The sequence below is a fragment of the Anolis carolinensis genome, chromosome 4 (genome assembly GCF_035594765.1).
Source record: "Anolis carolinensis isolate JA03-04 chromosome 4, rAnoCar3.1.pri, whole genome shotgun sequence".
In the NCBI taxonomy this organism is placed as follows: domain Eukaryota; kingdom Metazoa; phylum Chordata; class Lepidosauria; order Squamata; family Dactyloidae; genus Anolis; species Anolis carolinensis.
This window is the reverse complement of record NC_085844.1, coordinates 10,568,170-10,594,811: the sequence shown is the minus strand read 5'-3', so window position 1 is coordinate 10,594,811 and position 26,642 is coordinate 10,568,170. Positions and strand designations below refer to the sequence as shown.

General features: G+C 39.0%; 2 protein-coding genes across 2 annotated transcripts in view; both read right to left on the bottom strand.

Annotated features, from left to right (window-relative positions):
* Positions 1–784: 784 nt before the first annotated feature.
* On the bottom strand, positions 785–2,037 carry LOC100558863 (malignant fibrous histiocytoma-amplified sequence 1 homolog). Its single transcript, XM_003219486.3, has one exon. It carries the CDS (start codon positions 1,877–1,879, stop codon positions 1,052–1,054), a length of 828 nt encoding a protein of 275 aa, XP_003219534.1. The 5' UTR covers positions 1,880–2,037; the 3' UTR covers positions 785–1,051.
* A 7,020-nt stretch (positions 2,038–9,057) lies between these two features.
* Positions 9,058–26,642, bottom strand: part of col22a1 (collagen type XXII alpha 1 chain) — a 188,433-nt gene continuing 170,848 nt past the window's right edge. The window contains exons 54-65 of the mRNA XM_062979993.1: positions 26,202–26,246; positions 25,842–25,895; positions 24,295–24,348; positions 23,989–24,042; positions 22,703–22,774; positions 22,488–22,523; positions 19,847–19,891; positions 17,822–18,001; positions 15,169–15,235; positions 13,973–14,155; positions 10,935–11,012; positions 9,058–9,755 (exon numbers count right to left, since the gene is read on the bottom strand). Coding sequence (XP_062836063.1) covers positions 9,568–9,755; positions 10,935–11,012; positions 13,973–14,155; positions 15,169–15,235; positions 17,822–18,001; positions 19,847–19,891; positions 22,488–22,523; positions 22,703–22,774; positions 23,989–24,042; positions 24,295–24,348; positions 25,842–25,895; positions 26,202–26,246 — 1,056 coding nt within the window. The 3' untranslated portion in view covers positions 9,058–9,567. The remainder of the gene's footprint in view (positions 9,756–10,934; positions 11,013–13,972; positions 14,156–15,168; positions 15,236–17,821; positions 18,002–19,846; positions 19,892–22,487; positions 22,524–22,702; positions 22,775–23,988; positions 24,043–24,294; positions 24,349–25,841; positions 25,896–26,201; positions 26,247–26,642) is intronic.

The following is a 26,642-nucleotide window of genomic DNA, read 5'->3' as shown; positions in this document are numbered from 1 at the left end:
CAGCGAGCTGCAACAAATCACTCTGACCAAGAGGTCATGAGTTCGAGGCCCGCCCGTGCCTGTGTCTGTCTCTGTCTCTGTTCTATGTTATGGCATTGAATGTTTGCCTGATATGTGCAATGTGATCCGCCCTGAGTCCCCTTTGGGGTGAGAAGGGCTGAATATAAATACTGCAAATAAATAAATAAATAAATAAATGTATTCCCCAAATTGCAAAAGGCAAATGATAAAGTTGATAAGCTTGTGACCAGAAGAATTTGGAATTTCAGATTTTGGAATATCTGTATTTGAATCTATGTAATGAGATACCTTAGAGATGACCTAAGTTTAAACATTCATTTATGTTTCATATACATTTAATACACATAGCCTGAAGTTAATTTTATACAATTTTAAACCTAATTTTGTGCATGAATCAAAGTTTATGTACATTTAACTATCAAAAAGCACTATCTCAGCAACCCATGTGAACATTTTTGGATTTTAGAGTATTTTTGATTTCGGGATTCTGGAAGCTCACCCTGTTACATCTATTACTTCATAACAATTTATACAGTTCTTATCTACAACGAACCAAATCAAATCCTAACCCATGCCTTAATTTGAGATCATAAGTCCTCATTCCTTCATCATAAACTTCAAATGCTCTGTTTCAATGTCCACAAGATGACTTCTGTATGTAGGTCTCACAGATAGTCTGATTTGCACATACATTCTATTAGGAGATATGTGTGTATGTATATATATATATATATATATATATATATATATATATATATATATATTCATGCAAAATAGACATGCCTAATTCTGTTCAATATAACCCTCCCCAAATGGAACACGCATAAAAATGCCTACTCTTTTTTCTTGTTGTTATGTGCTTTTAACGTGAATGCAACTTACGGTGGCCGTACCATGGTGTTTTCATTTCCATATTGATTCAGAGCATGCCATTGCCTTCTCCTTAAACAGAGAGAGGGTGATTTAACCAAGACCGCGTAGTAGATTTTTATTTTCTAACTTTGGTCTTCCAGTCCACCACTCAAACCACTCAGATCTCTTTCTGTTCCTTTAGTGAGGCAAAATACTCTCTGATCTCAGCAGGCCCACCACTGCAGATTTCAAGAGGTGGGTGTTTTAATGGATTCCCTTCAAAATTACAAGAACAATAATTCCTGCCCCAGTCCAGATGAACCAACTGTCCAAAACTGGATGGGAGTTCCTCTAGCTTGTTGTGGCCTAGCCAAAGGGTCGTCAATGTTTTTAATGAACAGATTCCTCTTGGCAAATGCTTGAGGGAGTTGAAAAGTAGCAGCAACGTCTCCAGTTTCTGTAGCTGGTGGATGGCATCAGGGATGGTGCTCATTTGGTTATCGGTGGCATCTAAGAAGACCAAGTTCCTCAGCTGACAAAGGGATTCTGGAAACTCTGTCAGACTATTGTTAGCCAAATGGAGGCTGCGGAGTCTCTGTAGGTCTCCAATTTCCTTCGGCAGAAAAGTTAAATTGTTGTTACTGAGGGTAAGTCTTTCCAACTTGATTAACAAACCAATTTCAACAGGAACATCTTTCAAGTTGTTGGAGTCCAGGTAGAGTAGGGTTAGGTTCCTTAAATGGCCAATTTCATGGGGGATAAAATCCAGGGAATACCTCAAGCAGCTCTTTCGTTCTGGGCTCATTTCTAAAACTTGCAGTCCTTCAAGTGCAAAGAGCTGGCGAGGCACTGACATCAACTCCTTGCCTTCCAGTTTGAGCTTTTTTCCACCTTCACCTTGAGGATCATGTTCTAGTAGATATTTCCATTGGAGGTCAGTGCTGAGAAGGGGGAAAGGGGTGCTGTTGCCCAGTTTCATTCTTCCAATATCAGGATAAAGTCTCATTTTCCAGTAACTTTGTCTCGGTACTTTTTATCAGCTAGACTCTGTTTATTTGAGTTCTCCACCTTGCTCCTGCCCTCATATTAGCAAAGCAAATACAGAAGCTTTAGGTTGCTCAGCTACATCCAATCGGTAAACACATATGCCTCTGGAGAGGTAAAGTTTGTCTTCAGTAGTATAGCTTCTGACAAAAAGTACACAGCCAAGGCCCAATGCTTTGTTTAAGAAAATGAGCTTCTATTTCACCCCAACCAGAAACCACCTTCTTTCTTATTCTCACCATTTGACCGTGGTTTCACAATTTATTTTTCCACAAGGTAGGAATGTCTGCCACTAACATTCTTTATATATTTTTGTTGCTGCTACATAGAATCACATGATTAATCTCTCCTTAAATCAAAGAAAATACAATTCTTTAACTAGTAATGATAGCCTAGCACTGTGGGGATATGCAATTTGTTTTTGTGCATAATTTCCAGTAACATAAAGAATGTAATCTGTTCCTAGTACAGGTGTGGCTCAGATGGCAGTGGTATGATGAATCCACTCAGGGTTTAAGTCTGAGCTATCCAAGTTTGAACCTTTCTCCCAAGCCCCTGAAGCCTAATTCCCAAATAGGTTCTGTGTTGTTTATAAATCCACTAGATTCAGAGTTTGGAGTAAAATGTGGATTTACAATCTTTGTTGGATTATGATTGTATGTGTATGAAATGTAAATCAAGTGTTTCTGCTGTTTTGCAAGAGTGTGTGTTTCAGTAATGAAACAGTTAACAGCAGGCTAGTTTTGACTGACAGCCTGCTGTGACCTATCAGGCATGATTTCCACCTTTGGAGGTCGGGAACTTCCTTCAGACTGAGGAATGTGATTTCTTATCTCTGTGAGTGTGGAGCTGGTGCTTGCTGAGGCGAGAGGCTAAAGAGAATGCCAGCTCAGAGCGATGGCTTTTGCTATGCTTTGTAAATATGTTTGTAGATATTAAATAAATGTTTGGACTTCAGACTACAGATGTGTTTGAGTCTGACATTGAACAGGAATTGGTGAGGCAGCCGATTGCAACCAATTCATCAGGGTGCTGGAGCAGATGATTGCTGGAGTTTGAAGATACCCACCCAGCTCGCACCCTGACCCCCACACCAACAATCTTATTGACATTGCTACCACCAGCTACCATTGCTTGCCTTGCCTACTGATGGCCAGTAAGTTGAACACTGTAGGAAATAGGAAGGGATTTGGGGTTATACAGAGAGTGCCCAAGATATATGCAGAATGGATAGGCTGAAGCTTGTTTACATGTTCACCATTTTTTTGGACTTATAAGCATGAAGTGGATATAAAATATATATTTTCCCTTGGTCTTCTTTTGTCTCCATTACTTTGTCCTTCTATCTGACTTTCTAGTTTCAAAGTTTAGGCTGTAAGCACTTTAAGGCTATTATAATTTCCCTTGTTATTAATTATTTATTATAAATAAAACCCTCACAAAAACATTGACTACTATAACACATCCTTTCTGATTATGCCCCTCTTGGGGGGCAAATCAATACATGGATGCAATTTTCAATATTATCCAATGAAAATTATTGAACTTTCCTACCACAGCAAAAACCATCCAGTGATTTTACTGAATGGAACCCCGAACCAATCAGGGGTTGGATCCTAGCTCAACACTTTCTGGACCAATCAGGAGCTAGTGTGGTAGTCTTGAATAGCTGTCAAAATACAATAAATATGCTATGTATTCACAATTGTGGTATGTTAGTTGAAGAGCTGTCTCTGCTGACATCCTCTCTGGTCATTGATAATTGACCCTCTGATTTTGCCTTCAATCTGTCTGTGCCTCATGTGGCCTTCTGGAAAACTCAACACACTAGGCTCCAAACCCGTGGTTCTTGCAGAAGCTGAAATCACATAGCAGTTTAGCAAGGTCTTTAACTTTCTCTACCACTACAGCTTCCAAAATTCCATAGCACCAAGTAGTGGCAGTTAAGGCAGTCTCAAATTGCATTAATTCCACAGTGTAGATGCACCCTTAGAAAGGAACAATTTGAAGAACACACAGTTGCAAGCACAGCTAAGCCCTGGAAACTTTTCTATTAGATATGAAGCAGAGCATACAAATGCACTGGACAATTGGAAAGGAAATAGTTTAATAATCCTGTTAAGAGATAATGAGCAACCACTTTTCTCAAATAGTACCACAAGGCAGTGATGCAAAATAAGCCATTCACAAATAACAGTAACTAAACCAACAACTCAGCTCCAACAAAACCTTATTTTTCCCCCAAGAGATAGAAAAAAAAAACTGAGAACAAAAGAGAGAAAACCAAAAATCAGACTCTTCCAAATATTTTGGCAAACAGATTTATTTGCCATCAAAATGCTTTGGGGATTTCTCCTTCAAAAGCAAAACAAAGCATCATAATTGTTTGGAATATAGCATATCTGTTACAATCACAATAATTTAGACACTTCATATTTCTATTTTTAAAGGAAAATACAGAAGGCATAACACACATAAAATAGCACCTTTCAAAATATATAAATAATGTATATCTGTTGCACAAAAACTTAAAAACTGTTGCACAAACTTTAGAAAATTTGAATAGTTTGGTGTAAATTGGCACTTGAATCTGTTTTCACCTTAACCCCATCAAACCACAGCTGATGAAAAATGAAGTTGAATTCATTGCACCTTGCTACTTTGAAACTTGCAAAACTAAGATGGTTGTGCAAAGGAAAGAAGAAATCAAACCCAACAGTTACCCCTGGGCAAATTCTGATAAGGAACATGTCTGTAAACAAGATGACAGTTTGTGATAGAAGGTATTATGAACCTTATATAATTGTACAACTAGGATGATTATGTTTATGGATGCATAAAGTCCCAGATTATTCTTTGGAAAGTTACTTTTACCTTAAAAAGGGATTTCTATTGTGTTATAATTATTAGGCATGTGCAATCGGGAAAAAAAGTTTCAGAAGTCATGACAAAATTAGGAGGCACTGGCATTTCATTTCTAAAGTGTTTCTGAAGTCTAGTTAGTGAAAATTTCATTACTATAACAAGAGAAAGGAAATTTTGTAACCTTTTCCTTATAGTAATTGAGCACATGGTAAAATTTCAGGGGCTCTTTTCTCCCTCATTTTTACAGCTAGTTGGGTGAAACTTGCTACAATAGTAGAACACATTTACCACTGTTAGATCATCAAGTTTCAGAACATTTCACATCTCCACAGAAGTTTAGGGAATTTTCATATATATATATATATATATCATTGAAAATACAAGAGCAATCTTTTTGAATTTTCTGTACAATGACAGAAGATAACAGGGGATCATTCCCTCCAACTTTCACATCAAATATCACATCGTAAGTACAAATGTAATGAATTTGATACGACTTATGATGACTAACAAAGAAATTGCACACCCCTAATAATTATATTTATGCGTATCCCACTTTTATCTCGGTGATTGAGCAGTTCTACAACCCCACCTCCAAGTATTCAGTTGTTTTTCCCAGTTACTTTTTAAAACTTTGTTCTTTTTTAAGAAAAGTATTTTGTCCCCCCCTCCCCCAAATACAACAGCATGCTGGAAGGCATTAGCCTATGGTACTTGTCATGGTGAAGGTCCTATAAAATGACTTAAAATACAGTTTTTATACAAATAGAGTGGAATTGTATGATAATGTTTGCAACACATATACGGTACTCTTCAAGTTGTGATAGACATTTGTTTGCCATAGGATGTCCTTTTGCCCACCTTCTTTTTGTGTTCTTGCTTTTGTGATTGTTGAATGAAACATAAAGAGTCTTATTTTGTGGGTCTTACTGATGAGACGTGTTTCTCTGGTTGCTGGACAGAAAGCTTGATTTCATCCCAACCCTTAGTTATACTGTATTTATTTCCTTATCTGAAAAGCATCATATATTATATAAGTATCTTATAGCTCAATTGTAATGGGTTACTTACTACCATACTCTATTTTTGCATGCTCGTTTAAAAAATATTCTTACATCATAGGACTGGAAATATTTTCTACTTGAGGTCTTGATGAGTTGTTACCAGCTTGAACAATACTAGAAATATCAGTGTAAGATCTGAAATTATCCTACAATATATGCCGTAGTGTTAGTCCTCTCCGTTTACAGATTTGACTCTTGTGGATTTGATTATTAATGGATTTGAATATGCTGTCTCTAGGAATTTCTAACTCATCTAGACTAACTTTATAGTCAGCTTTGGCCAGAGATTCCTATAAAGAACACTTTTAAAGGCATTTTAGGTGTGATTCAATGGGCAACCTTCAGCAGATGTTGACCATAGAAGCACGGTGGAGGACTTAGATATTTTTAAAGAAAAAAAATCTGAAAACTTACTGGAAGAGATCTTTAACTAATTGTTAACAAAAATATTTTAAAAGAGCCATCAATAAAGATTCTAAAATATCTTTACAGCTGCATTTTCTACAATCCTTTTGGATTTCTGCTGCTGCTATTTCAAGGCTGAGGAAACTCAACTAGCAAAAAGCAATATTGAGACCTTTAGGCCACCATGAGTGAAATGAGAATTTTTTAAAAGCACAATGAAGGAAAAATTAAGGTATGTGATAATTTATTAGATAAGTATTTCACCAAGATCCCCCCGCCCCCCTAATTTTAGGAGGCCTTAAGTTTCCCTTGACCACTGAGGCCGCTAGCACACGTTCCAATCTAATGTCAACAAGCTGCCCTATTTGATTGCTCATATGAGACTGTCCAGAAGTTTCTCCTTGCACATTACATAGATGAGTAGTAGAATTGTGATGTGATGCCTTTCTATTTCTATGTAATAGGAATAAAAAGGCTACTCTCAATTAATCATTTCCTAGCCTTCCTCATTTCCTCCCCACAAAAGGTTTCTCTCTTGAGAAATTCTGTTGGGAATGATAACTCAGCAGTGAGAATTTTTATGGCTTTCTTTTAATACTCACATGACCTGAAGGATACCAGGAGAATATTATGCACAAAAATATCCAATGACCTCTTTCCTGGTATGCAATTATAATGCAATTACTCTATTTTAACTGCCAGGACTCCATCCTATGGAGTCCTGGGATTTATGATTCAGAGAGGGATATTTGGAATTTTCTGCAAGAGAGATCTAGTGTCTCCCTAACAAAGCTCAGGATTTGATAGGATGCAGGAATGGCAGAAAAAAATTGATTTTGTGTTCTAACTGTATAGTGTGAAAGGGCCCAACTTTTTCCTTTGCAATTCATTTTATTCTATTGCATGTTCTTCTTTGTAATTTGTTTGCACAGACTACTGCCTAGGCAGAACACTTTCTCATAATGTTTTGAGACATGTCAATACCAAGAGAACATTCATTTTCTCCTTCAGCAGGGAAGAAATGAATCAAATTATTTGTCCTTGCATTTGAGGATGAAATAGTTGAGGGTTCACATTCCTGTTTCTCAGAAAAGCACACATGTAGCCATTGGCTTTATATTTGAGCTTTAAAATGCCTTGGCCAGGCAAGTCCTTGCTTTGCTGATGGGGACTCTATATTTGGAATAGTGCTCCTCTTTCTCCCCAGAAAACTGAACTTATAGGCATTCATTTCAACAGACTCGAGATTCAATCTCCTAGTTTTCATGTTATTAACTGTCAAACATATTTGCTAAAAACTCACCTGACAAAACTGAAACTTATACACACATTCACAGGATGGCACTATGAAAGGATTTTCTACTTATCAATGAAATGTTTTAGAACGTTCTTCCCAACTTGTTCAAATTGGGCCCAACTAAAGAGAAATAAATGAATGACATGTGTACTGACATATTTTACCAAAAAAAGGCCATTGTTGCAATATCATCCACATGTTTTGTTTTGTGAATGAATGATTGAAAAGGGATGGTGAAATTCTTGATTAAAACAAAGCAAAGAAGGAGAACTTTAGGCACAGAACCAGTTTGTGAGTGGGGGTAAAGGCAACAGCTGCCTTCTACGTATAAAGGTATTTAACTTGTTTACCGCTTTCTTTTCTATTTTCTTTTGCAGCATAGTAGTTTCAGTGTTAAGAAAATCTTGTGATAAGTTTGCCTTAGGGTCACCATAAGTCAGAAATAACTCGAAGGTGCACAATAGCAAGAATGCCCAGAGATGTGGGTTGCCATTGTGAGATAAACAGCTGGCCAGAAAGAGTATACAAGGAAAGGGATGGAAAAGGGTGTGAGAATAGAGCAAGGATGCAAGAATGTCACTTCATATTTGCCACATTTAAGTGCAGCCATCTCTAACATTTATGTTCTTTGGAGACCTTGATTACCATTGTCACCTCCTGAACATTTAGCACGGCCTGGAGGGACAGTTTTATCAGATTTTCAAAACACTCAAAAGAGGTACTCAAACTTCCTAACATGTAAGATGTTGACCACCAAGAAGTAGCTGTTAATACAGTTGTGTTATACTCAGGGCCGGCCCCACTAATGCGGCAGCTGACGCCGCCGCCTCGGGCGCAGGCCCGGGGGGGCGCCGTCAGGCTGGGCGGGAGGCGGGGCACCGCCCTGACGGTGCCCCGCCTCCCGCCCAGTGCGCCCTGGCCCGTCTGGCCTGCTAGAAAAGGCCAGACGGGCGAGCGGGAGTAGCGTGGGAGGCGGGGCCAGCTCTGACGCCGCTCCCCCCCCCCGCCCAGCGTGCCTTGGCCCTGCCTCCCACGCAGCGTGGGAGGCAGGGCCAAGGCACGCTGGGCGGGGGGGGGGGGAGCGGCGTCAGAGCTGGCCCCGCCTCCCACGTTACCCCCGCTCGCCCGTCTGGCCTTTTGTAGCAGGCCAGACTCAGCGGAGGTTCCTCCAGGCCGCAATCGCGGCCTGGAGAAACCTCCGCTGAGTCTGGCCTGCTACAAAAGGCCAGACGGGCGAGCGGGGGTAGCGTGGGAGGCGGGGCCAACTCTGGCCCCGCCCCCCCGCCCAGCGTGCCCTGGCCCCGCCTCCCACGCTGCGTGGGAGGCGGGGCCAGGGCACGGGGGGCGGGGCCAACTCTGGCCCCGCCCCCTCACTATTCGCCCTGGCCCCGCCTCCCACGCAGCGTGGGAGGCGGGGCCAGGGCACGCTGGGCGGGGCCAGGGCGCCGGTGGCGGGGGTGCTTTTCAGCACCCCCGCTTTACATCAAAAAATATCTCCGGCCGGCCCTGGTTATACTGAAAATCCAAATGAAAGTGTTTGATTTCAGTGTTTCTCGGTGAAAGGAACATATTGTTCACACTGATACATTGCATGTTGCACACATTTCCATCTTTATGAAGGGCTCCCTGACAAACCGAGAGACAAACCAATATTATCTTCTACTTTCTATTAACCCAGGCTCTGTCCATACAATAGTTACACTTCATTGTCAATATTTATTTATTTTTTAAAAAACTTTCTCTTTTGTCCTTTTTCTGTTTTTAAAATAAAAAAAGTTGTTTAAAATCTGTCCCTGACATTTGAGAACACAAAAACAACACAAAATAAAAAGGAAATGACTCATTGACTCATAAAATGATATCAAATAATCATAATTAACTTGACCGACCGGCAGCATTGGGTGGTTTTAATAGTCTAAAAGGCCTCTTCCAAAAAAATAGGTTGGATTTCTTGACTGACTACTTCCTTGTTTCATTCAAGTTTTCAGAAGTATGTCCATAAGATGTCCATGGATGGTTTTAAGGCCCCTTGACGTTGCTGGGTCTGGCAGCCAGGCTTGCATAGTAAGCACACTGAGATGGGTCACATTGTCCATTGGGTCCTGGAGGACCTGGGGGACCCAAAGGACCAGGCACACCTGCATCACCTTGAGGGCCTTGCGCTCCAGGTACCCCATCTTTCCCATAGCCAGGTTCACCTGGAACACCTATGGAAAAAAGCATTATGGATAAGGATCATGGCACAGTGAATATATATGATAGTATTAAATGGATAGTAGAGGCAAAGCTGAAGTATTTTGGCCACATCATGAGAAGGCAGGAAAGCTTGGAAAAGATCACGATGCTGGGAAAAATGGAAGGAAAAAGGAAGAGAGGCCGACCAAGGCGAGATGGATGGACGGTATCCTTGAAGTGACTGGCATGAACTTGAAGGAACTGGGGGCGGTGACGGCTGACAGGGAGCTCTGGTGTGGACTGGTCCATGAGGTCACGAAGAGTCGGAAACGACTAAACAACTGAATAGTAATATTAGATGGATTAAGCAATAAAAAAAATTAAAAAATACTAGAAGCTGATTCAAGGTTCGATGCAAGAAAATTTCAAAAATACAGCAGAATTAGAGCCATCTTTATTTTTATTGAGACTACCAAACAATTTTTTTTAATTTTAAGCCCATACGCTATATGGTTTTAGCCCCAAGAATACTATATGCTCAAAAATGGAAGAACACATACTTACCTTTAAAAGAAAGTTGGATCTTAAAGATGTTTGAAACGTCGGAAATTGACAAATGATTTAGTATGCTCAAAGAGTCTTTAGATAACTTTTCAAATTATTGAGAACGCTTTATGGCTTTTAAACAAAAAATAAGAAATCATGAAGATGCTTGTGGGGTTTGGATTAATATTAATGATGCTTTTAATGTAGTTGCAGAGTATAAATTAAGACTTACTATATAATAGCAAGAAAATTACTATTTTTTCAAAGTGGAAAGTCAATATTAACTGTTTTTTTTATTTTCTTAATTTTAATATGATGAAAAGGGGTTAGAGTGAATTTCGTATACATTTACAATGCTGTATATTCGGTCTGTTTATATTTGCATATCTTTCAACGATAATAAAATAAAAGCATTAGATGATGTCATTCTCAATAAGGCAAATTTCTACATTTGTAAACAAGCTCTTGTCAAAAACTATTTGAAAAAAATTCAAATTAAAATCATGGCTATTTTTTCTGTGAAATGCAGAAATTCAATGAATTCCAAGATAGAAATATTAATAAGTATAGCTTGCTCCTTTATTTGAAAGTAAGTGATGACCCAAAGCCAAGGCCATCTATTATGCCAAGGAAAGTCACATGTAATAAGAAAAACTATCATTCACCTGGTATGCCTGGTGGACCTTTTTCACCCCGTTGACCAATGCCTGCATCTCCTTTTTCTCCTTTATCTCCTCTATCACCTGGTGATAAAAATATGTTTAAGTGATTATTCAGATTTCAAGACCTTGCACTGTTAGAATCAAAGGGAATAATGGTGAAAAACTACTTAGAATCATAGAGCTGGAAAGGATCACAAGGGCCATCCAGTTGGTCCTTCTGTCATTCAGATTTCAAAGTATTCCTTACTGATGGCAATCCAGCCTCTGTTTATAAAGTCCTGAAGAAAGAGACTCCACTACACTCCAAGGCAATGTATTCCACTGTTGAGCAAATCTATTGCTATGTGTTCTAGTCTTTCAAGAAGCAGAAAACAAACTGAATTTATCTTCAGTATGAACTCTTTATAAATATTTAAACCTGGCCAGGAATGATTAAAGATCATTGCCAGCAGTTCTGGAATTACTTTTGCTAGTTCTTTTAATGCCCCTGACTGTAGTTCTTCTGGACCTGGAGAGTTGTTGGAGTAGCCAAGTATTGCTACACTATTTCTTTATCTATTTTGTGCTGTTCAGTAGGTGTTGCTTTTCATACAACCAGGTTAAAATGCCTGCTGAGATTCCCTTTTCTGCACAGTCATTAAAGATACAGGACCCTTCTCTAATGTTTACACCTCCAGCCTTCCAATTGGTGGAAGTTGCAAGATGGTGGTGGTGAAGTTCTCATCAGCGGTAGTTGGCATAGCCCAATGGAAAAGGATACAGATAGTCGTAGTGTTATCTGGTTTGAAATGGATTATAATGAGTCTGCACTGCCAGAAAATCTTGGATAAGCAGATATTTTGGGATCAGACTCCAGGATATAGGAACAGTAAGGAAGAGGGCCCCCAGTAAATAAATAGTACCTTGGTAAATCAATAGTTGTGTGACTTAATTTGATTTAGTGGCCTACTCTAATGGGGAATAACAATAAGGTTCATGCCAAAGGCTCCCTGATAACAAAAGATCAGAATATACAGATTAAAAAGTACCCTTACTAAGCAAAAATCAATGGATGACTTGAACGAAGTTAAAATGTCACAGATATTTGAATTATTCTAAAAAGAATTGTGTGGAACTTACTAAGCAAAAAAGTTTTAATGAAAAAAGAGAATAAGAAAAATCATTTTTTTAAAAAAAAAAAATCCAACTACATCATCTGAACTGTTTTGCCTGTTCTTCTTTTGGGAGAAGACCAGGGCAAAGAATCTGTCTCTTAGAAAAAAAAATTATAGAATCCCTATTGTCATATAAATACTCTTCATAGTGATCTTTGATTAACTGTTCTTCTCTCATTCCTACTAGTCTTTAGATTATAACTTATTCTTAGACAGTATCAACTGGATCTTGTATTTGCCTACTCAGAAGTAGGTCCAGAGAAACTATTTTACATCCGTCAAAAATGTGATGGAGGCAGTGGGGAGTTATTCCTTATCAAATCTCTAATCTTGCCACATTTGCAAGGTCATCAAGGATTTCTATTCACGTGGAGAGTTCTATGTATTTTAACTGAATGAAACCATTCTGTTTAATACAACAAACTTGGAGACTTGCAACTATAGAAATGATATACACTGGGATGTTGTGTGAGCTACATTTTGAACTTTTTCTTCCATGTCAGGAACAACTTGAGAAACTACATGTCACTTCTGGTGTGAGAGAATTGAACATTTGCACGGAAGTTGCCCAGGGGATGCCTGGATGTTTTGAAGTTTTTATCATCCTTGTGGGAGGCTTCTCTCATGTATTCAACTGGAGCTGATAGAGGAAGCACATTTGTGCTCTCCTCGGGTTGGATTCGAACCAACAACCTTCAGGTCAGCAACCCAACCTTCAGGTCATCAGTCCTGCTGGCACAAGGGTTTAATCCACTGCGCCACTGGGGATGCATTATGAACTGAACATTATGAACTGGAGTCTAGTTTTAAATCTCACAAATTTAGAGCAACACACGAAGATGGCCTGAACTGAAGCACTATAGTAGTGGCGACTGGGACTCCCATATTAATGGGATCATGAATCCATTCCAAGTTTTCACTAACCATTTTTTGACCCTTCCAGTTCGAATTCTAATACCCTCGCTAACTGGCTTGCCTCATAGTATATTCCCAATGAGGAAGCTCCTCAACCACCCATTTCTTGTTTACTATAGTATAAAAAGTTGGCAATTCTATTTTTGTTTCCTCCCACTACCCATTGTTTGATAGAGTTATCCCACTTCTTCAACAAATTGGCAGGAATATTCACTGGGAGGGTTTGGAACAAGAATTCTTTTCAAGCCTAAATTTAAATCTATTCCATAAACATTGATATTACCAGCCACTTTTTGACTGCCATATTATTGGATGGAAACAAAGGGAAGGGGTTCTTTTTCACTTACAGGATTTCTCTACAATTTTCCATTTAAAAATGGAAATCTAAATACTGTCGCTCTAGCTATCTGAACATTATGTTTTAAGCCTACCAAGGAGTTAATAGAAGAACATGGCAAGGACGTGCTAAATGAGGCTTCACTTTTATTATGAAAACACCATGGGGAAATAGAGAAAGGAAATAGCACCTAGTTAGTTTTCTTGCTTTTAAGACTGACTTAGCTTCCAGAAGGTCAATAACATGTCATCCTAACATACTACAGATTTTTTTTTTCGTGTCAGGAGCAACCGGAGTTGCTTCTGGAGTGAGAGAATTGGCAGTCTGCAAGGACGTTGCCCAGGGGACGCCCGGATGTTTTGATGTTTTACCATCCTTGTGGGAGGCTTCTCTCATGTCCCCGCATGGAGCTGGAGCTGATAGAAGGAGCTCATCCACACTCTCCCCGGGTGGGATTCGAACCTGGCAGCTTTCAGGTCAGCAACCCAACCTTCACGTCATGAGGCTTTTATCCCCTAGGCCACTGGAGGCTCCACTACAGAAATAATTCACAGCTCATGTAAAAGTTGCCCCGGTTCTACAAGAGGTGTCAGTTTTTCTAGATTACAGATTGACCATGTTTAAGGTGTACTCACCCTTCGGTCCCATCGGTCCCACTGGCCCTTCCGAACCAGGCTGTCCAGGCCTGCCAGGTTCACCGAGTGGACCAGCTCTCCCTGGAGGGCCTTCCTTCCCTGGGGCTCCTGGAGGTCCTGGCCGACCTGGAGGTGCTTTAACATGGGCTGGTTGCATCTGACTCACAAGGTAGGACAATCTGGCTGCAGGAAAAGAAAACAATACTGAACATCATTATATGGGCTGCAAGCATGAAAGGAAAGATGCTGGATCCGATTAGTGATTCTTTTTGCAAGCTTTTTTCTTTCCACAAACTGTGCCAAATATAATTATTTTCATTGTTTGAGCTCATGTCAGAACCTGATTTAATATTGTCTTACAGTATCCTCTCCTGTCAGCCCCAGCTCCTGCCAACCTAGCAGTTCGAAAACATGTCAATGTGAGTATATCAACAGGTACCACTCCGGTGGGAAGGTAACGGCACTCCATGCAGTCATGCTGGCCACATGACCTTGGAGGTGTCTACAGACAACGCCGGCTCTTCGGCTTAGAAATGGAGATGAGCACCAACCCCCAGAGTCGGTCACAACTGGACTTATCGTCAGGGGAAAACCTAAACCTTTACCTTTACCAATCCTCTCCTTATCCATTGTAAGCAAGGCTGGTGCTCAACATTTTTCTTCAATTGTTGAAGTTCACTGGATATTGTAATCATTGTCTTATTTTTTTAGAAACTGATTATAGTACTGTTAGTTATAAAAAAAGGGAAGGAGTGTACTGGTTTAGGTATATATATATAGTTTGAAATCCTAAATTTAGTCTGACCGAGTATGCAAATTTTGTAGCACATTTTATCTTCATCCCAGGACCTTCCAGAGTTATCTAGTGAGGACATGAGAGAAAACTATCTCAGTGGTGGCTCCGAGGTTATGGCACTCCTTCCATAAAAAGGCTTAGCTGGCCCCTTCTTGGTTCTGTTTTTGCTGGCAAAAACATTCCTATAAACAAGTTTTCAACTTTCAACTAGATATACTATTTATAATAAGTAGCAAGTACTTTGTATTATTGATTCCAGATGCTATTGATCTCCAGCTCTCATCAACCTTAACCAGTATAACCAATGGTGAGAAATGGTGGAAACCAGACTTGATACATGAAGAATTATCTTTAAAAGGTTATGTGGACTTTTTGCTGGCTTCACAGCAATCGTGCTCACCATCCAGTTGTTTTCCTAGCTCTTCCTGGATAAGTCTTCGCAAAGTTTCCATTGATGGAGAATCCCCCTGAAGTAAAAAGTACAAATATATCAGTGCTTCATTTAAAATCAATAAATGGGAATATACAACAGGAAGCAGAACCAATTATCCAGGCTTTGCTGTGTTCTTCTTACAGAATTCATAGGATAATACCTTCAATGCTTAATAATAACACTTTTTAGTGTGATGGTTCCTGATAAAGATGACTTGAAAGAGGAATCGCACATGCTTGTGCAACACAGTGCTGACTAAACTGAACAATCACATTCAACATGCAATGGCTAAGATATATTGCAATTCAGTGGCAATATTAGTCATGGATGCTGTGGACAAAGAACAGAGACCATGCATTCATACTTTACATAGATGTAAGAATCCAGGGTCATCTAGTTAAGTACTGTTGATGCATAGATTGGCAGGCTGAATGAAAATTGATCTATTTTAACTTCCAACAAAAGAGTTCTTTCCCCTTATTTTAAAAATAGCATGAATAAGTGGGCCATATATCCAAGATCATGGCCAACTTGTACTCAAGATGATTTGATAGGAGACAGGTAAAATTACTTCATGGATTGTACCAGCTTGAGTACAATCCCCGAGTCACTTCCTAGGTTTGCACTCTTTCTTCTTTTGAAAAAGTTATACTCGGCTTAATTTCAGGTGAAACAAAATGCAACCATGTTAATTTCAATTGAAACAAAACAAAACATACTGCAATCCTTTTTGTACTGATTCAGATAGAGACATTTTTTCACTTTTCCCCTGAGTTCTCCAGTGCTTAAAATAACTACTCTTGGGTTGGGGTGGACAGGGCATGTGTAGGAAGCATCTCCATATATTATGCCTACAGCAGTTACAGTTTGCAGAAAGCTTTGGCAACCTTTCACAGCAAAAGATCTCATTATTTCCCAATTAGATGAAATGAGTACAATTGTCTACCTACTGATACTCTCTCAGTTGCTAAAGGAGTTCAAATTAATATTCTCTCTGAGCATGTACACAAGCACACATACAGATATTAGATAAATTCAGAGTAGATTAGAATCCCAGAGTTGGAAGAGACTCCAAGGGCCCTTCAGTCCAACCTACTGCCATGCAGGAGCAAAGAATCAAAACACCCCCAACTGACAGCCAACCAGCCTCTGCTTAAAAACTCCACCATGCTTTGAAGCAGCATATTCCACCGCTAAACAGCCCTTACCATCAGGAAGATCACATACATACAGGACTTTTTCACATGAACCTACCATCCTGCAGCATTTGTGTGATCACGGATCCATGCAAGTTACCAGGATGATCATGTGTTTGTATTTTTGTCTCAGTGATGCTTTGCTGACCTTTTTGTTAGGGGATGTAACCCCCGCCCCTAGTTCTGTTGCTCCACATGGATTTTGAAAAATAAAAATCTATTTTGCAATTCCATTTTCAATTTAATGTGCATCTAAATCTGGAACCAATAGCAGATATGCGTACATATTCCCATGCAAGTCCATGCATGCATGCATGCACATATACACGTAAAATGATACCACATGCACAAGGGCACCACATGCATGATTCTGCTTCCACAACCTTAAATTTATCCTGTCAAACTCCACTTCCATACATAAGAAACCAATAGGATTCTGACCTATCCCTGTTTGCACAGTACCATATAAATGTATGACATTTCATAGCTGCCATGCAACAGTGTTTCGCAATTTAAGTGTTATTTCAACAGCAGAATTACTTTGACTTCTTTAAAAAACATGACACTTTTGGTTATCCTTCCAAAATTCAGTTACTCTAGACCAGGGGTCTCCAAACTTTTTAAACAGGGGGCCAGTCCACGGTCCCTCAGACCGTTGGAGGGCCGGACTAGAGTTTAAAAAGAAACTATGAACAAATTCCTATGCACTCTGCACATGCCTCATTTTGAAGTAAAAAACAAAACAAAACGGGAACAAATACAGCCTTGATGTTAATAACAACAACAACAACAACAACAACAACAAAGAGGGTTGAAAGAGACCGCTTGGGCCACTGAGTCCAGCCCCCTTCTGCCTTTGTGCACCCAAAGCACAAGCAAAGCAACCCTGACAGATGGCCTCTCAGCCTCAATGTTAATAATAATAATAATAATAATAATAATAATAATAATAATAATAATAATAATAATGAGGGTTGGAAGAGACCCCTTGGGCCACTGAGTCCAGCCCCATTTTGCCTTTGTGCACCCAAAGCACAAGCAAAGCACCCCTGACAAATGGCCACCCAGACTCAATGATGATAATAATAATAATAATAATAATAATAATAATAATAATTAAGAGGGTTGGAAGAGAGCCCTTGGGCCACTGAGTCCAACCCCCTTCTGCCTTTGTGCACCCAAAGCACAAGCAAAGCATCCCTGACAGATGGCCACCCAGCCTCAATTTTAATAATAATAATAATAATAATAATAAGAAGAAGAAGAAGAAGAAGAAGAAGAAGAAGAAGGGTTGTAAGGGTTGTAAGAAGGGGGTTTAGCCCAACCCCCTTCTGCCCTTGTGCCGTGGGGGGCCGGATAAATGGCTTCAATGGGCCGCATCCGGCCCCCGGGCCTTAGTTTGGGGACCCCTGCTCTAGACTTACCCTGGGCCCAGGAAATCCAGGTTGTCCTGGTGAGCCAGGGGGTCCAGCCTGCCCTACATCTCCCGAAGGTCCTGGTGGGCCCATTAACCCCGTGTGTCCTTTCCGGCCTGGAAGTCCAGGTTCTCCAGGTGGGCCTTTTTCTCCTGCAGTTCCTTTTTCACCTTTAGAACCAGGATCTCCCTATAGGGTAAAAAGCAGTTTCATGAGTACATAGATTAGGAAAGGCATGAAAATCCCTACTGAGATAGGCTGGACTGACTCCGTTCTTATTGCCTTTCTGCAAACACACAAGGACTTTTCTTATCAAGCAGGCTATTAGAAATTGAACTTAGTTGTGACTGGAATTATATTGATTTTCCCCTATTGTATTAGTGTGATTTCAATACACTATTTTACAATCTTCTATTCAATTCATGTCTTTGTTGTATTATCTCTGTAGCACTAGGGGACCCATTAAAATGATCCACCCCAAGAGGCTCACAGATCAGGATGAATTTTTGACAGCTTTGTGGAGATTCCTGCTGCCTTGTTAGATGATCCTGCTGAAAATCTGGTTGATCACTGGAATGGATAAATGACCAGCGCAGTGGTCAAGATGCCTAAATGTCCCATATTCCCATAATTGAAATAAGAGAATGCACAAAAAGTATAGACTTGCTACAAAAAAGAGAAAACTTCAGTTCCTGAGTGTACTAAAGCTATCAAATATTAGAAGAATTATGGAAGGAGTGGAGTCATGGTTTTGTAAGACCCTGGCTGCAGTGAAAAGTGTGAGACACAACCCAAAGCAATACTGGCAGAAAACTCAGAGTGAAGATGACTCAAAACAGCTACAATGTGTCTGAAAAACTATAGAAAAACAATAAATGTAGCTGAACAGCTCTATTTGTCTAACACCATCAAATCATTGAACTGTCTAGTGGAGCTGCTTCAAGTGTTCAGGAATCTGTTATAATGTGTCCCAAAGCAAATTTAAAGCAGTCAACAAATAACTGCAAATAATTTTCTCACCACTTTACAAATAAACAATTTAAATTTGCCAAGGTTACAGGCCTACGTGTAAGTAACCTTGGCTCCTGTTTGCCATATGTTGATGGATAATTGTTAGCTTGTGCAGCCTGAGGATGTGAACAGGATTTTTGGAGATGCTAGAGGCAACACATGTGCATTAAATCCTTGTTTCTCATAGCTTATTAAACAGACCAGAGTTAGACTGGCAAATAGGTTAAGGAAAGTAATTAATGATTTTTCATAACGGCAGGATCCCAAGACACCTGAAGTCAGCCTAGCATATTTTTAAAGGTATTGAGATCCTACTACACTGGCTCACTAAAAGCCAGTCTCCAAGATCTCAGTTTTGGGCAAGATACTAAATTGCCATGGTGGCTTCACAATTCCAGTGGTTTTTAGACAAGGCACAATACGGTTGAACCATTTGGGCCAGGAGACTGAATAAAGGAGATGTGAAGCACTTGTAACTCAGTTGAACACAATGTTATCCTCAGTCGAAAATTAGTTTACTTGTGCATCTCATCTTTGTGGCATATCTATCTGGCACACCTTCTATGTCCAATAGACTTCTTCCGGTATCACTTGACAGACATGAATCTAAGTCAGTGTTTCTCATAATGTGTTAAATGACTTAGATCAGAGTTTCTCAAATCATGATTTCCGGATGTTTTGGACTTCTGCTCCCACAATTCCTAAGCTGTCTGGAATTTCTGTGAGCTGAAATCCAAGACAACTGGAGGAGCACAGTTTGGGAAACTCTGATCTAGGTCATTTAACAAATCACTGCTGAAAGTTAAACTAGAATGGAGGGGAGTATGACTTCAGATAAACTCAAAAATGTTCAAATACTCGTGTGTGTGTTTGTGTGTGCTGAAAATTGCTTGTTATATATCAAAGCAAATCCCATACAAAGATTCTTTATTAAGGAAGTAACTACCCAGAACACCCTTTAACCTTGCTTGAAACTTTGACATACTGGTTGCACATTGACTTTGATGAAACTTTCCAACTTACCTTGTCCCCTTTATCTCCAAGTCCGCCTGGTTTCCCTGGAGTGCCCTAAGGAAGGAAAGGAAAAGAGAAATAGAGAGCCAGCTACAAAATTAATGATAGTACTTTTGCATCTTTATAATTTCTTGCACCTCTATATAAAATTCAGCACAATCCATTTGCATAGTACATACTCATTACAAAATCTGCAAAAGGTCTAGAATATTTATGATTCATACCAAACCAATTCTGTTGGGCAAGCCCTGATTTCCTTTGCATGATATCTGCTAGTTTGTAATGGACAACAAAGATGAATGATATGCGTGACATAGTATTCTTATGCATGAAGCCACAAACATTTTCAAGGTCAGCTGGCAGTGTTATGATGGCTGGAGTTCTGTTGGTTCAACTCAAGTATTTCATGACCTCAAAAACTATACTGTAAAGTTGTTGTGGTGTTCACATTTAATTCTAATTTCACAACTGGAAGCTCAAACATATAATGACTTCCAAAACTATGCTTCCGAGAGTCTTTTGTGTATGTGTGTGGTTTTCAAAAACTCTCCTTTTCACAACTGAAAAATCAACTGTATCATGACTTCCAATACTATGATTCAGGGAGTGGGTTTTTTTTTTTTTTACGTGTTCTTTTCAAAATTTGGTCCACAACTGAAAATTCAAGTGCTGTATATCATTTATTTATTTTTTTTAAAAAAATCATATTTTAGAATTTTTTTTAGTGTTCACAAATTGCTTCAGGTTCACAAGTGAAAATTCAGATATACTATTTCAGAGTTTTGAATGGAAATCCCTATAGTTTGAGGTCATTCTCTGTAAAATGAATATTAAGATAAAAGAAAGGCTGGGAAGATTTCAGATTCTTGATTAGCTTGGAGAAGAGAAAGTTAAGAGACATAAGAGCCATGTTTAAATATTAGATCCTTAGAATCTCATATTGATGAGAGTGCAAGCTTGTTTTTTTCTGTTCCAGAGACTAGGACATGGAGCAATTAGGTTCAAAATTCAGGAAAGGGGATTCCACTTAAACATATGTTATCTTGAAATGTAGTGGAATCTCCTCCTTTGGAAGCTTTTATGCAGAAAGTGGATGATCACCTGTCAGGACAACTTTGATTGCATAACCTACTCAGCAGGGGGTTGTGCTGGGTGGCTTTTACATAGAGACATAGAATCATAGAGTTGGAAGAGACCGCTGTTTCTTCCAACTCAATGATTCTATGATAACAACTGTCATAGTAAGAGCTGAAAATGGCAGGAAGAGTTGAGCAAGGAGGACATCTTTGGAAGCAAGAAAACACAACGATCTGGCGGGCAACTGTAGACATTGTGAACAAGAATAGAGTAGGATGGAATTCTGCAACTCATGTTGGTTGCAAGATGCATGGAGGTTCTCTGATAAGGCGGTGACATGAAGGAAATAAGGGATCTGATTATGCCTCCCATCCTTTTTTATTTACCCAAACCTCAAGAGTATGGGTCAAACCTATGAGTGCATATTTTGGTTCCTCTACATTGTTAGCTGTCATTCCCCATCAAAATGCACCAGAAGGACACTTCGGCCCCTTCCACACAGCTGTATAAAACTCACATTTAACTGGATTATATGGCAGTGCAAACTCAGATAATCCAGTTCAAAGCAGATATTGTGAATTATCTGCCTTGATATTCTGGATTATATCGCTGTGTGGAAGGGCACTTCATCATAACTTAATGCTATTCCTGAATATTCTTGAGAAGATGAGATAACAGACGCCAGCCCACTGTAATGTCAGAGAATGCTGTGTTTTTTGAATGCTATATTTGGATCTATCATTGAAAAGAGTCAAAATATCTCTGACATATAGTGTGTGTGCAAGTATGTATCCATGAATTTGTTCTTAGCCTGAAAATAAGGCTACAAAATGGGGGATAAAAGCCCACCACTACAGTTAGACAACCTAATATGGAAAGACTAGATAAGTTACATCATGGAGTAGAATGAAATTGTCACATAATAAAATGAACTAAGGCATTGTTTTGAAGCTATAGAAGAAGATAATGGCTGTACAGTTTACTTTTATATATAATCACTATGGGGCTAGTTGCTTTCATGACACGGAATCTGTTATGGGTATTATTAGTCCAGATTTTTAAAAATATATTAAAGGGTTGGAACTCCATACTTCACAATGGCTTCAGTACCTTGGTTAGCACTTCTCAAATACAGATTAAAAGTCAGACTGGATGCAATTACCTAATGACATGAAAGCCACCAGCTACCACAATATAATACAGTACAACCCTGATATCCATTTGGGGGCATTCTTGATTTTATCATGGAAACAGGAAACCATGATAATAGTGAATTTTATTGCAATCAATGATTTTTTTTGCTCTGGAAATGTTTCTAGAAGTTACTCTATGGTAACTTTTGGCTGAAATACATGATATAATCATCTGGTGGATCTGGAAATTTTGCCAGATGTGGATAAATCAAACTGGAGGTATTGTTCACAAGGGTATGGGGGTCGTACTATAATAGTACATATTTTCTGTACATTTTTTAAAATAATGATAAAGAGCTTTAGTAGATGTAGTGCAATTATTTCCCTACCTGCTCAAATGTACCACCACCATCACCAGCTAAAAATATTAAAACACATACCTCTTTCCCTGGAGGGCCCTTTTCACCAGGTTCTCCCTATGGAATAGAAAGCAGGTATTGTAGCAACACAGCCAGAAATAATATCAGATTTCCCTGCTCTAGTCATCAAATTATTTCTGGGATCTCTTCATGGGGCTCATAGAAGCCACATGAAGCAATGACTGACAGATGAGATCCCTGCAGTCCTGTGCTGGATTTACTTATTTGCTACTTACGGGAGGTCCACGTGGCCCTATGAATCCTGGAAGTCCTGGGCTGCCTGTCTCACCTTTGCTTCCTTTTTGACCCTAGGAAGACAAACAGGAAATACATTATATCTTATATTTTCATCAATATATATAAGAGCCCTTTCACATGATGCAATAGCATTCTGATTCCACTTTTATGATCATGGTGACATTCAATGGACAACGCTATAATCAAAGTCCTATAACTCTATACTGCACCCTAAAACATCTGCCTAAACAATCAGTACTACTTATGCTTATAGTAAAAAAAAAGTTCTTCTCTCTCTATTTTTCCTATCTCCATCTTCCAGAGTGCTACAACACCATGCCATATTAGTAAAAGCAAATATGAAGCAAAAAAATCAAATTAGCAAAAGCAAATAAAAAGAGGAGCTGCTTATACATGATCCAGATGAGTGTCCAGCATACTAAGATCCCATGTATTATCAGCCCTGAGCTGGGGAAGAATGCAGTGAAATCTATAAAAGCCTGCTATGAAATCAAGCTTTGCATGTCCCATAGCTCTTCTCCCTCTCCAATTAAAATCCAAGCTCATGGTTAAAATTCCTGACAGATCTTCCTCAATCTAATGTCACCTTTGAAGAGGACATAAGATGTCATGTAATAAAATGTCATCAATGAGAGATTTGGATAGTTTCATGATAGTTCTTATTCTCAATTGTTACCTTGATTTGTTATCTTGAGAAGTACACATTTTATCTGTCACTTTCTTCTTAAGGATGTCATTTCTAAGGCTCATGGGCAGATGGGCAAAATCCTGTTTGTAACAAAAATGTCTCTTTTTGGATAAATCGCATGCCTCTATTTTATAGGTTTATGCACAATGTCGAAAACCTCTTGTGTCCCCTGATAGGTGTAAAGATTTGGGGGGTGGGGGGTCAACAGCTGCTAACTGATGTGGATGAGTGAGAAATTGAACTAGAGCAACTGCAAAGTGAAGCAGGTGGATTGCATCTGATTTTGCTTCATGTGTCTTGACATAGAATCCCAGTCATACATTTCAGTAGGAACATCTCAGATTCTATCATCTTTATCCAAACTGACATTTCTCAGGGAAATTCATCTTTTCACATACCTCAAGTTCTCACCTGGTTTATTTATCAGCCTGAACAAAATTAAATATTTCTTAAGGATGGAGCTCATTATATTTTCCCCTCTTTTGGTAAAGAATCATGGCTTGTAATTTATGTGTCATCCTAAGTATATGTGTATCTTTTTGACATGCAACAACAACAGAGTACTTTGCTACTTACTAAGCTCCCTGGAGGTCCGGCTTCACCTGGTGGTCCTGGTGGTCCATTCTTGCCCTGAGGAGAGAAAAGAAATTTAGAAATCAAACAATTATTCTAATAGCCCATTCCTGATCATTGCTCAAGGTCTCAACTTCAGAAGAACAATTATCTCCATTCCTTAAGAATGACTCATTCTAAAATGGATTGTTGAAGTCCTGATTTTTCAGCTTCTCCCATCTATAATCACTAACTTTTAGACTCCAGGGTTAGAGTTGATTGTCTATCCTTTTACCCAAAAATCATTTGGTATAAACAACAACAACTTACAGGAAGTCCTCTAAGTCCTCGTGGGCCCTCAGGACCTGGAGGGCCTGGATCACCCTGAAACACAAGAGAAATAATTTAAATAAGTAATTAAAGAGGCCACAACCTCCAAATGTAGGCAGAGTATATATAAACAGTCCCAGGTCTAGATGAATATTTCACAAAGATGCCAAATGCTCAAAGGAATATGCAAAAGGGAAATCCAAATGTCTCTTCCAGGGTCAAGAGCCAATTACTAGTAATAACCAAGCTGCAATTGTGGATTAAGTCCACAATTCCACAGCCAATGTCCGAGAGTTGTCCAGTTTACGGAAAGCATGAGAGGTCAAGGGTCTTGGCTCAAGCAGTGACATTGCAGCAAGCAATCATGTAACAAACTCCAGTCTCTTAATTCTTACTTTCACAGATGTTACCTGCTGCTGGCTCTCATCTCAGCTAGCCTCAATTATCTTCAAAGCTGAGACCTTTCATTCCTTAACCCTACAAATGCAGGAACAGTTAACTCATCCTCAGCCTGCTCAGCAAGTATCTTGCATTTCTTCAGCAAACTGAGTAGTAATTCTTTCTATAGATGTTCCTTCAGGATGTAGCTAAGGGAATTGTCATTCCTTGCTAAGCTCCAGTTGGACTGCTGAGCCTTGTATCAGCAATCATTCATCCAAGCACTCCCGCTGTCCATGACAAGAAACAATGCCTTGTAAAAGCTTTTTTTTTTTTTTTTGGATGCACTGTTTCTTTGAAAATAGGTGGTACCATTAACCCGAACAACTATGAGCTAATTAAATGTTCCAAACACAATGGGGAAATGTGATTTTTGAGTGTTCATAAACTCTAATGAGCAAAATCCAAGTTTGATAAGAATCTTTACAGGGTAGATCTCATTCTGTTCACAATTGACATATGGTTGCTCTGTACTGAAAACAGCCTTTTCTGCACAGAAATTAGTTTTCTGGAGTTAAATATTTTGATGCAGAAAATACTGTTTTCTGTACAAAAAAGGTCTGATTTAATGTGTGAATTTTCTACAGCAAAATTCCCAAATTATGAATAGCCTTTAAAATCTGCATTATTTTCAAAGATTGCCTTACAGAGGGCAGAACATTGTAAATATTACTAATTGTTGCCTTTGAAAAGAACCTTAGTGAAAAATTATTGTGAATTTCCTTGAATCTTATTTACAGAGGAAAGACAGGGCATGAATCAAATCCTACTTAAAAATATAAAAATAAATGATCTCTTGAAATGCTTGAAAGTAAGAGTTCTTTAACACCACCTTACTTCCAAAAAAAGACTGTGCATTTTTAAATTTGGAATTGAGGTTCTAGAAAATGCTGGAGTATTAGCTAGAATTGTTTTGGTTAGTACCAACTGCAGTACAACCAGTAATTACATAGTGAGTGAACATGTAAGTAAAATGGCTTTATTCTAGCTGGGATTAACAACAGTATTTATGTAATTGCTTAGTTTGCACTACATTGACTTTTTAAACCCTATATTTGGCATTTTTCTTGCAGTTTAATGAGTACAGTTCACCAAAAAAGTACACTTACATCTTTTCCAGGTTGGCCTTCTCGGCCAGGAGTTCCTGGTTGGCCAGCCTCCCCCTGTAACAAGCAGAAGAAAAGTACAATTAAGGGAAATGTAAAATCTCAAAGATTCCTAATGGGTGAGCCAGGTGATTTAGGGTTGCACTGTTGAGTTCCAGGATTTCATCTGATGCATAGATGGATGAACTCTGAACTATTTCATGAAACAGCTTGAAGACTGGGGGAACACAACTTAAGGATGCTGCTCAAATGTCTGTAATTAATATATTTAAAGCAGTATAAAGAACAGTGTTGGGAATTGAAAGAAGATAGTGATTGGTCACCTTGGTAACACACATTCTCAGAGTTATGATAATTACTTACCCTTGATCCAGGAGGCCCTGCATCTCCTCGAGGTCCCTTAAAACCCTGAAAGTGGAAATGAAAATCTGAAATGTATTTCTTCCAATTACATGATAGTGCAAATACAAGGCTCCAAATGTTGCCTTGAGCTAAGGTAACACAATGTCACCTTGGTCCAACTTTGTCAAACATCCTCCTTCTACATCTTTCTTTTTTCTATTTCCTTGGCATTGTGTGTCTTGTATTTTAGTTTACAAATTTGAAATCAAGGCCTGAAACTACCTGTCTATGTTTGTTCACCAATGTGACAGACATTATTTGTCTAGAAAGCTGGTTAAATAAAACCAGCTTTGTGGGATGGTTTTATCTCTCTCTTTCTCAAGTATGAGTATGTGTGAACATACTCAGCTATTTCATCCTTACATGTGAAGACACATCATGGGATAAAATGCATAATCCTTT

What these genes read in the sequence shown, in the direction of transcription:
- LOC100558863 (XM_003219486.3), bottom strand. Translation starts at nt 1,879, where the DNA reads ATGAGACTTTATCCTGATATTGGAAGAATGAAACTGGGCAACAGCACC.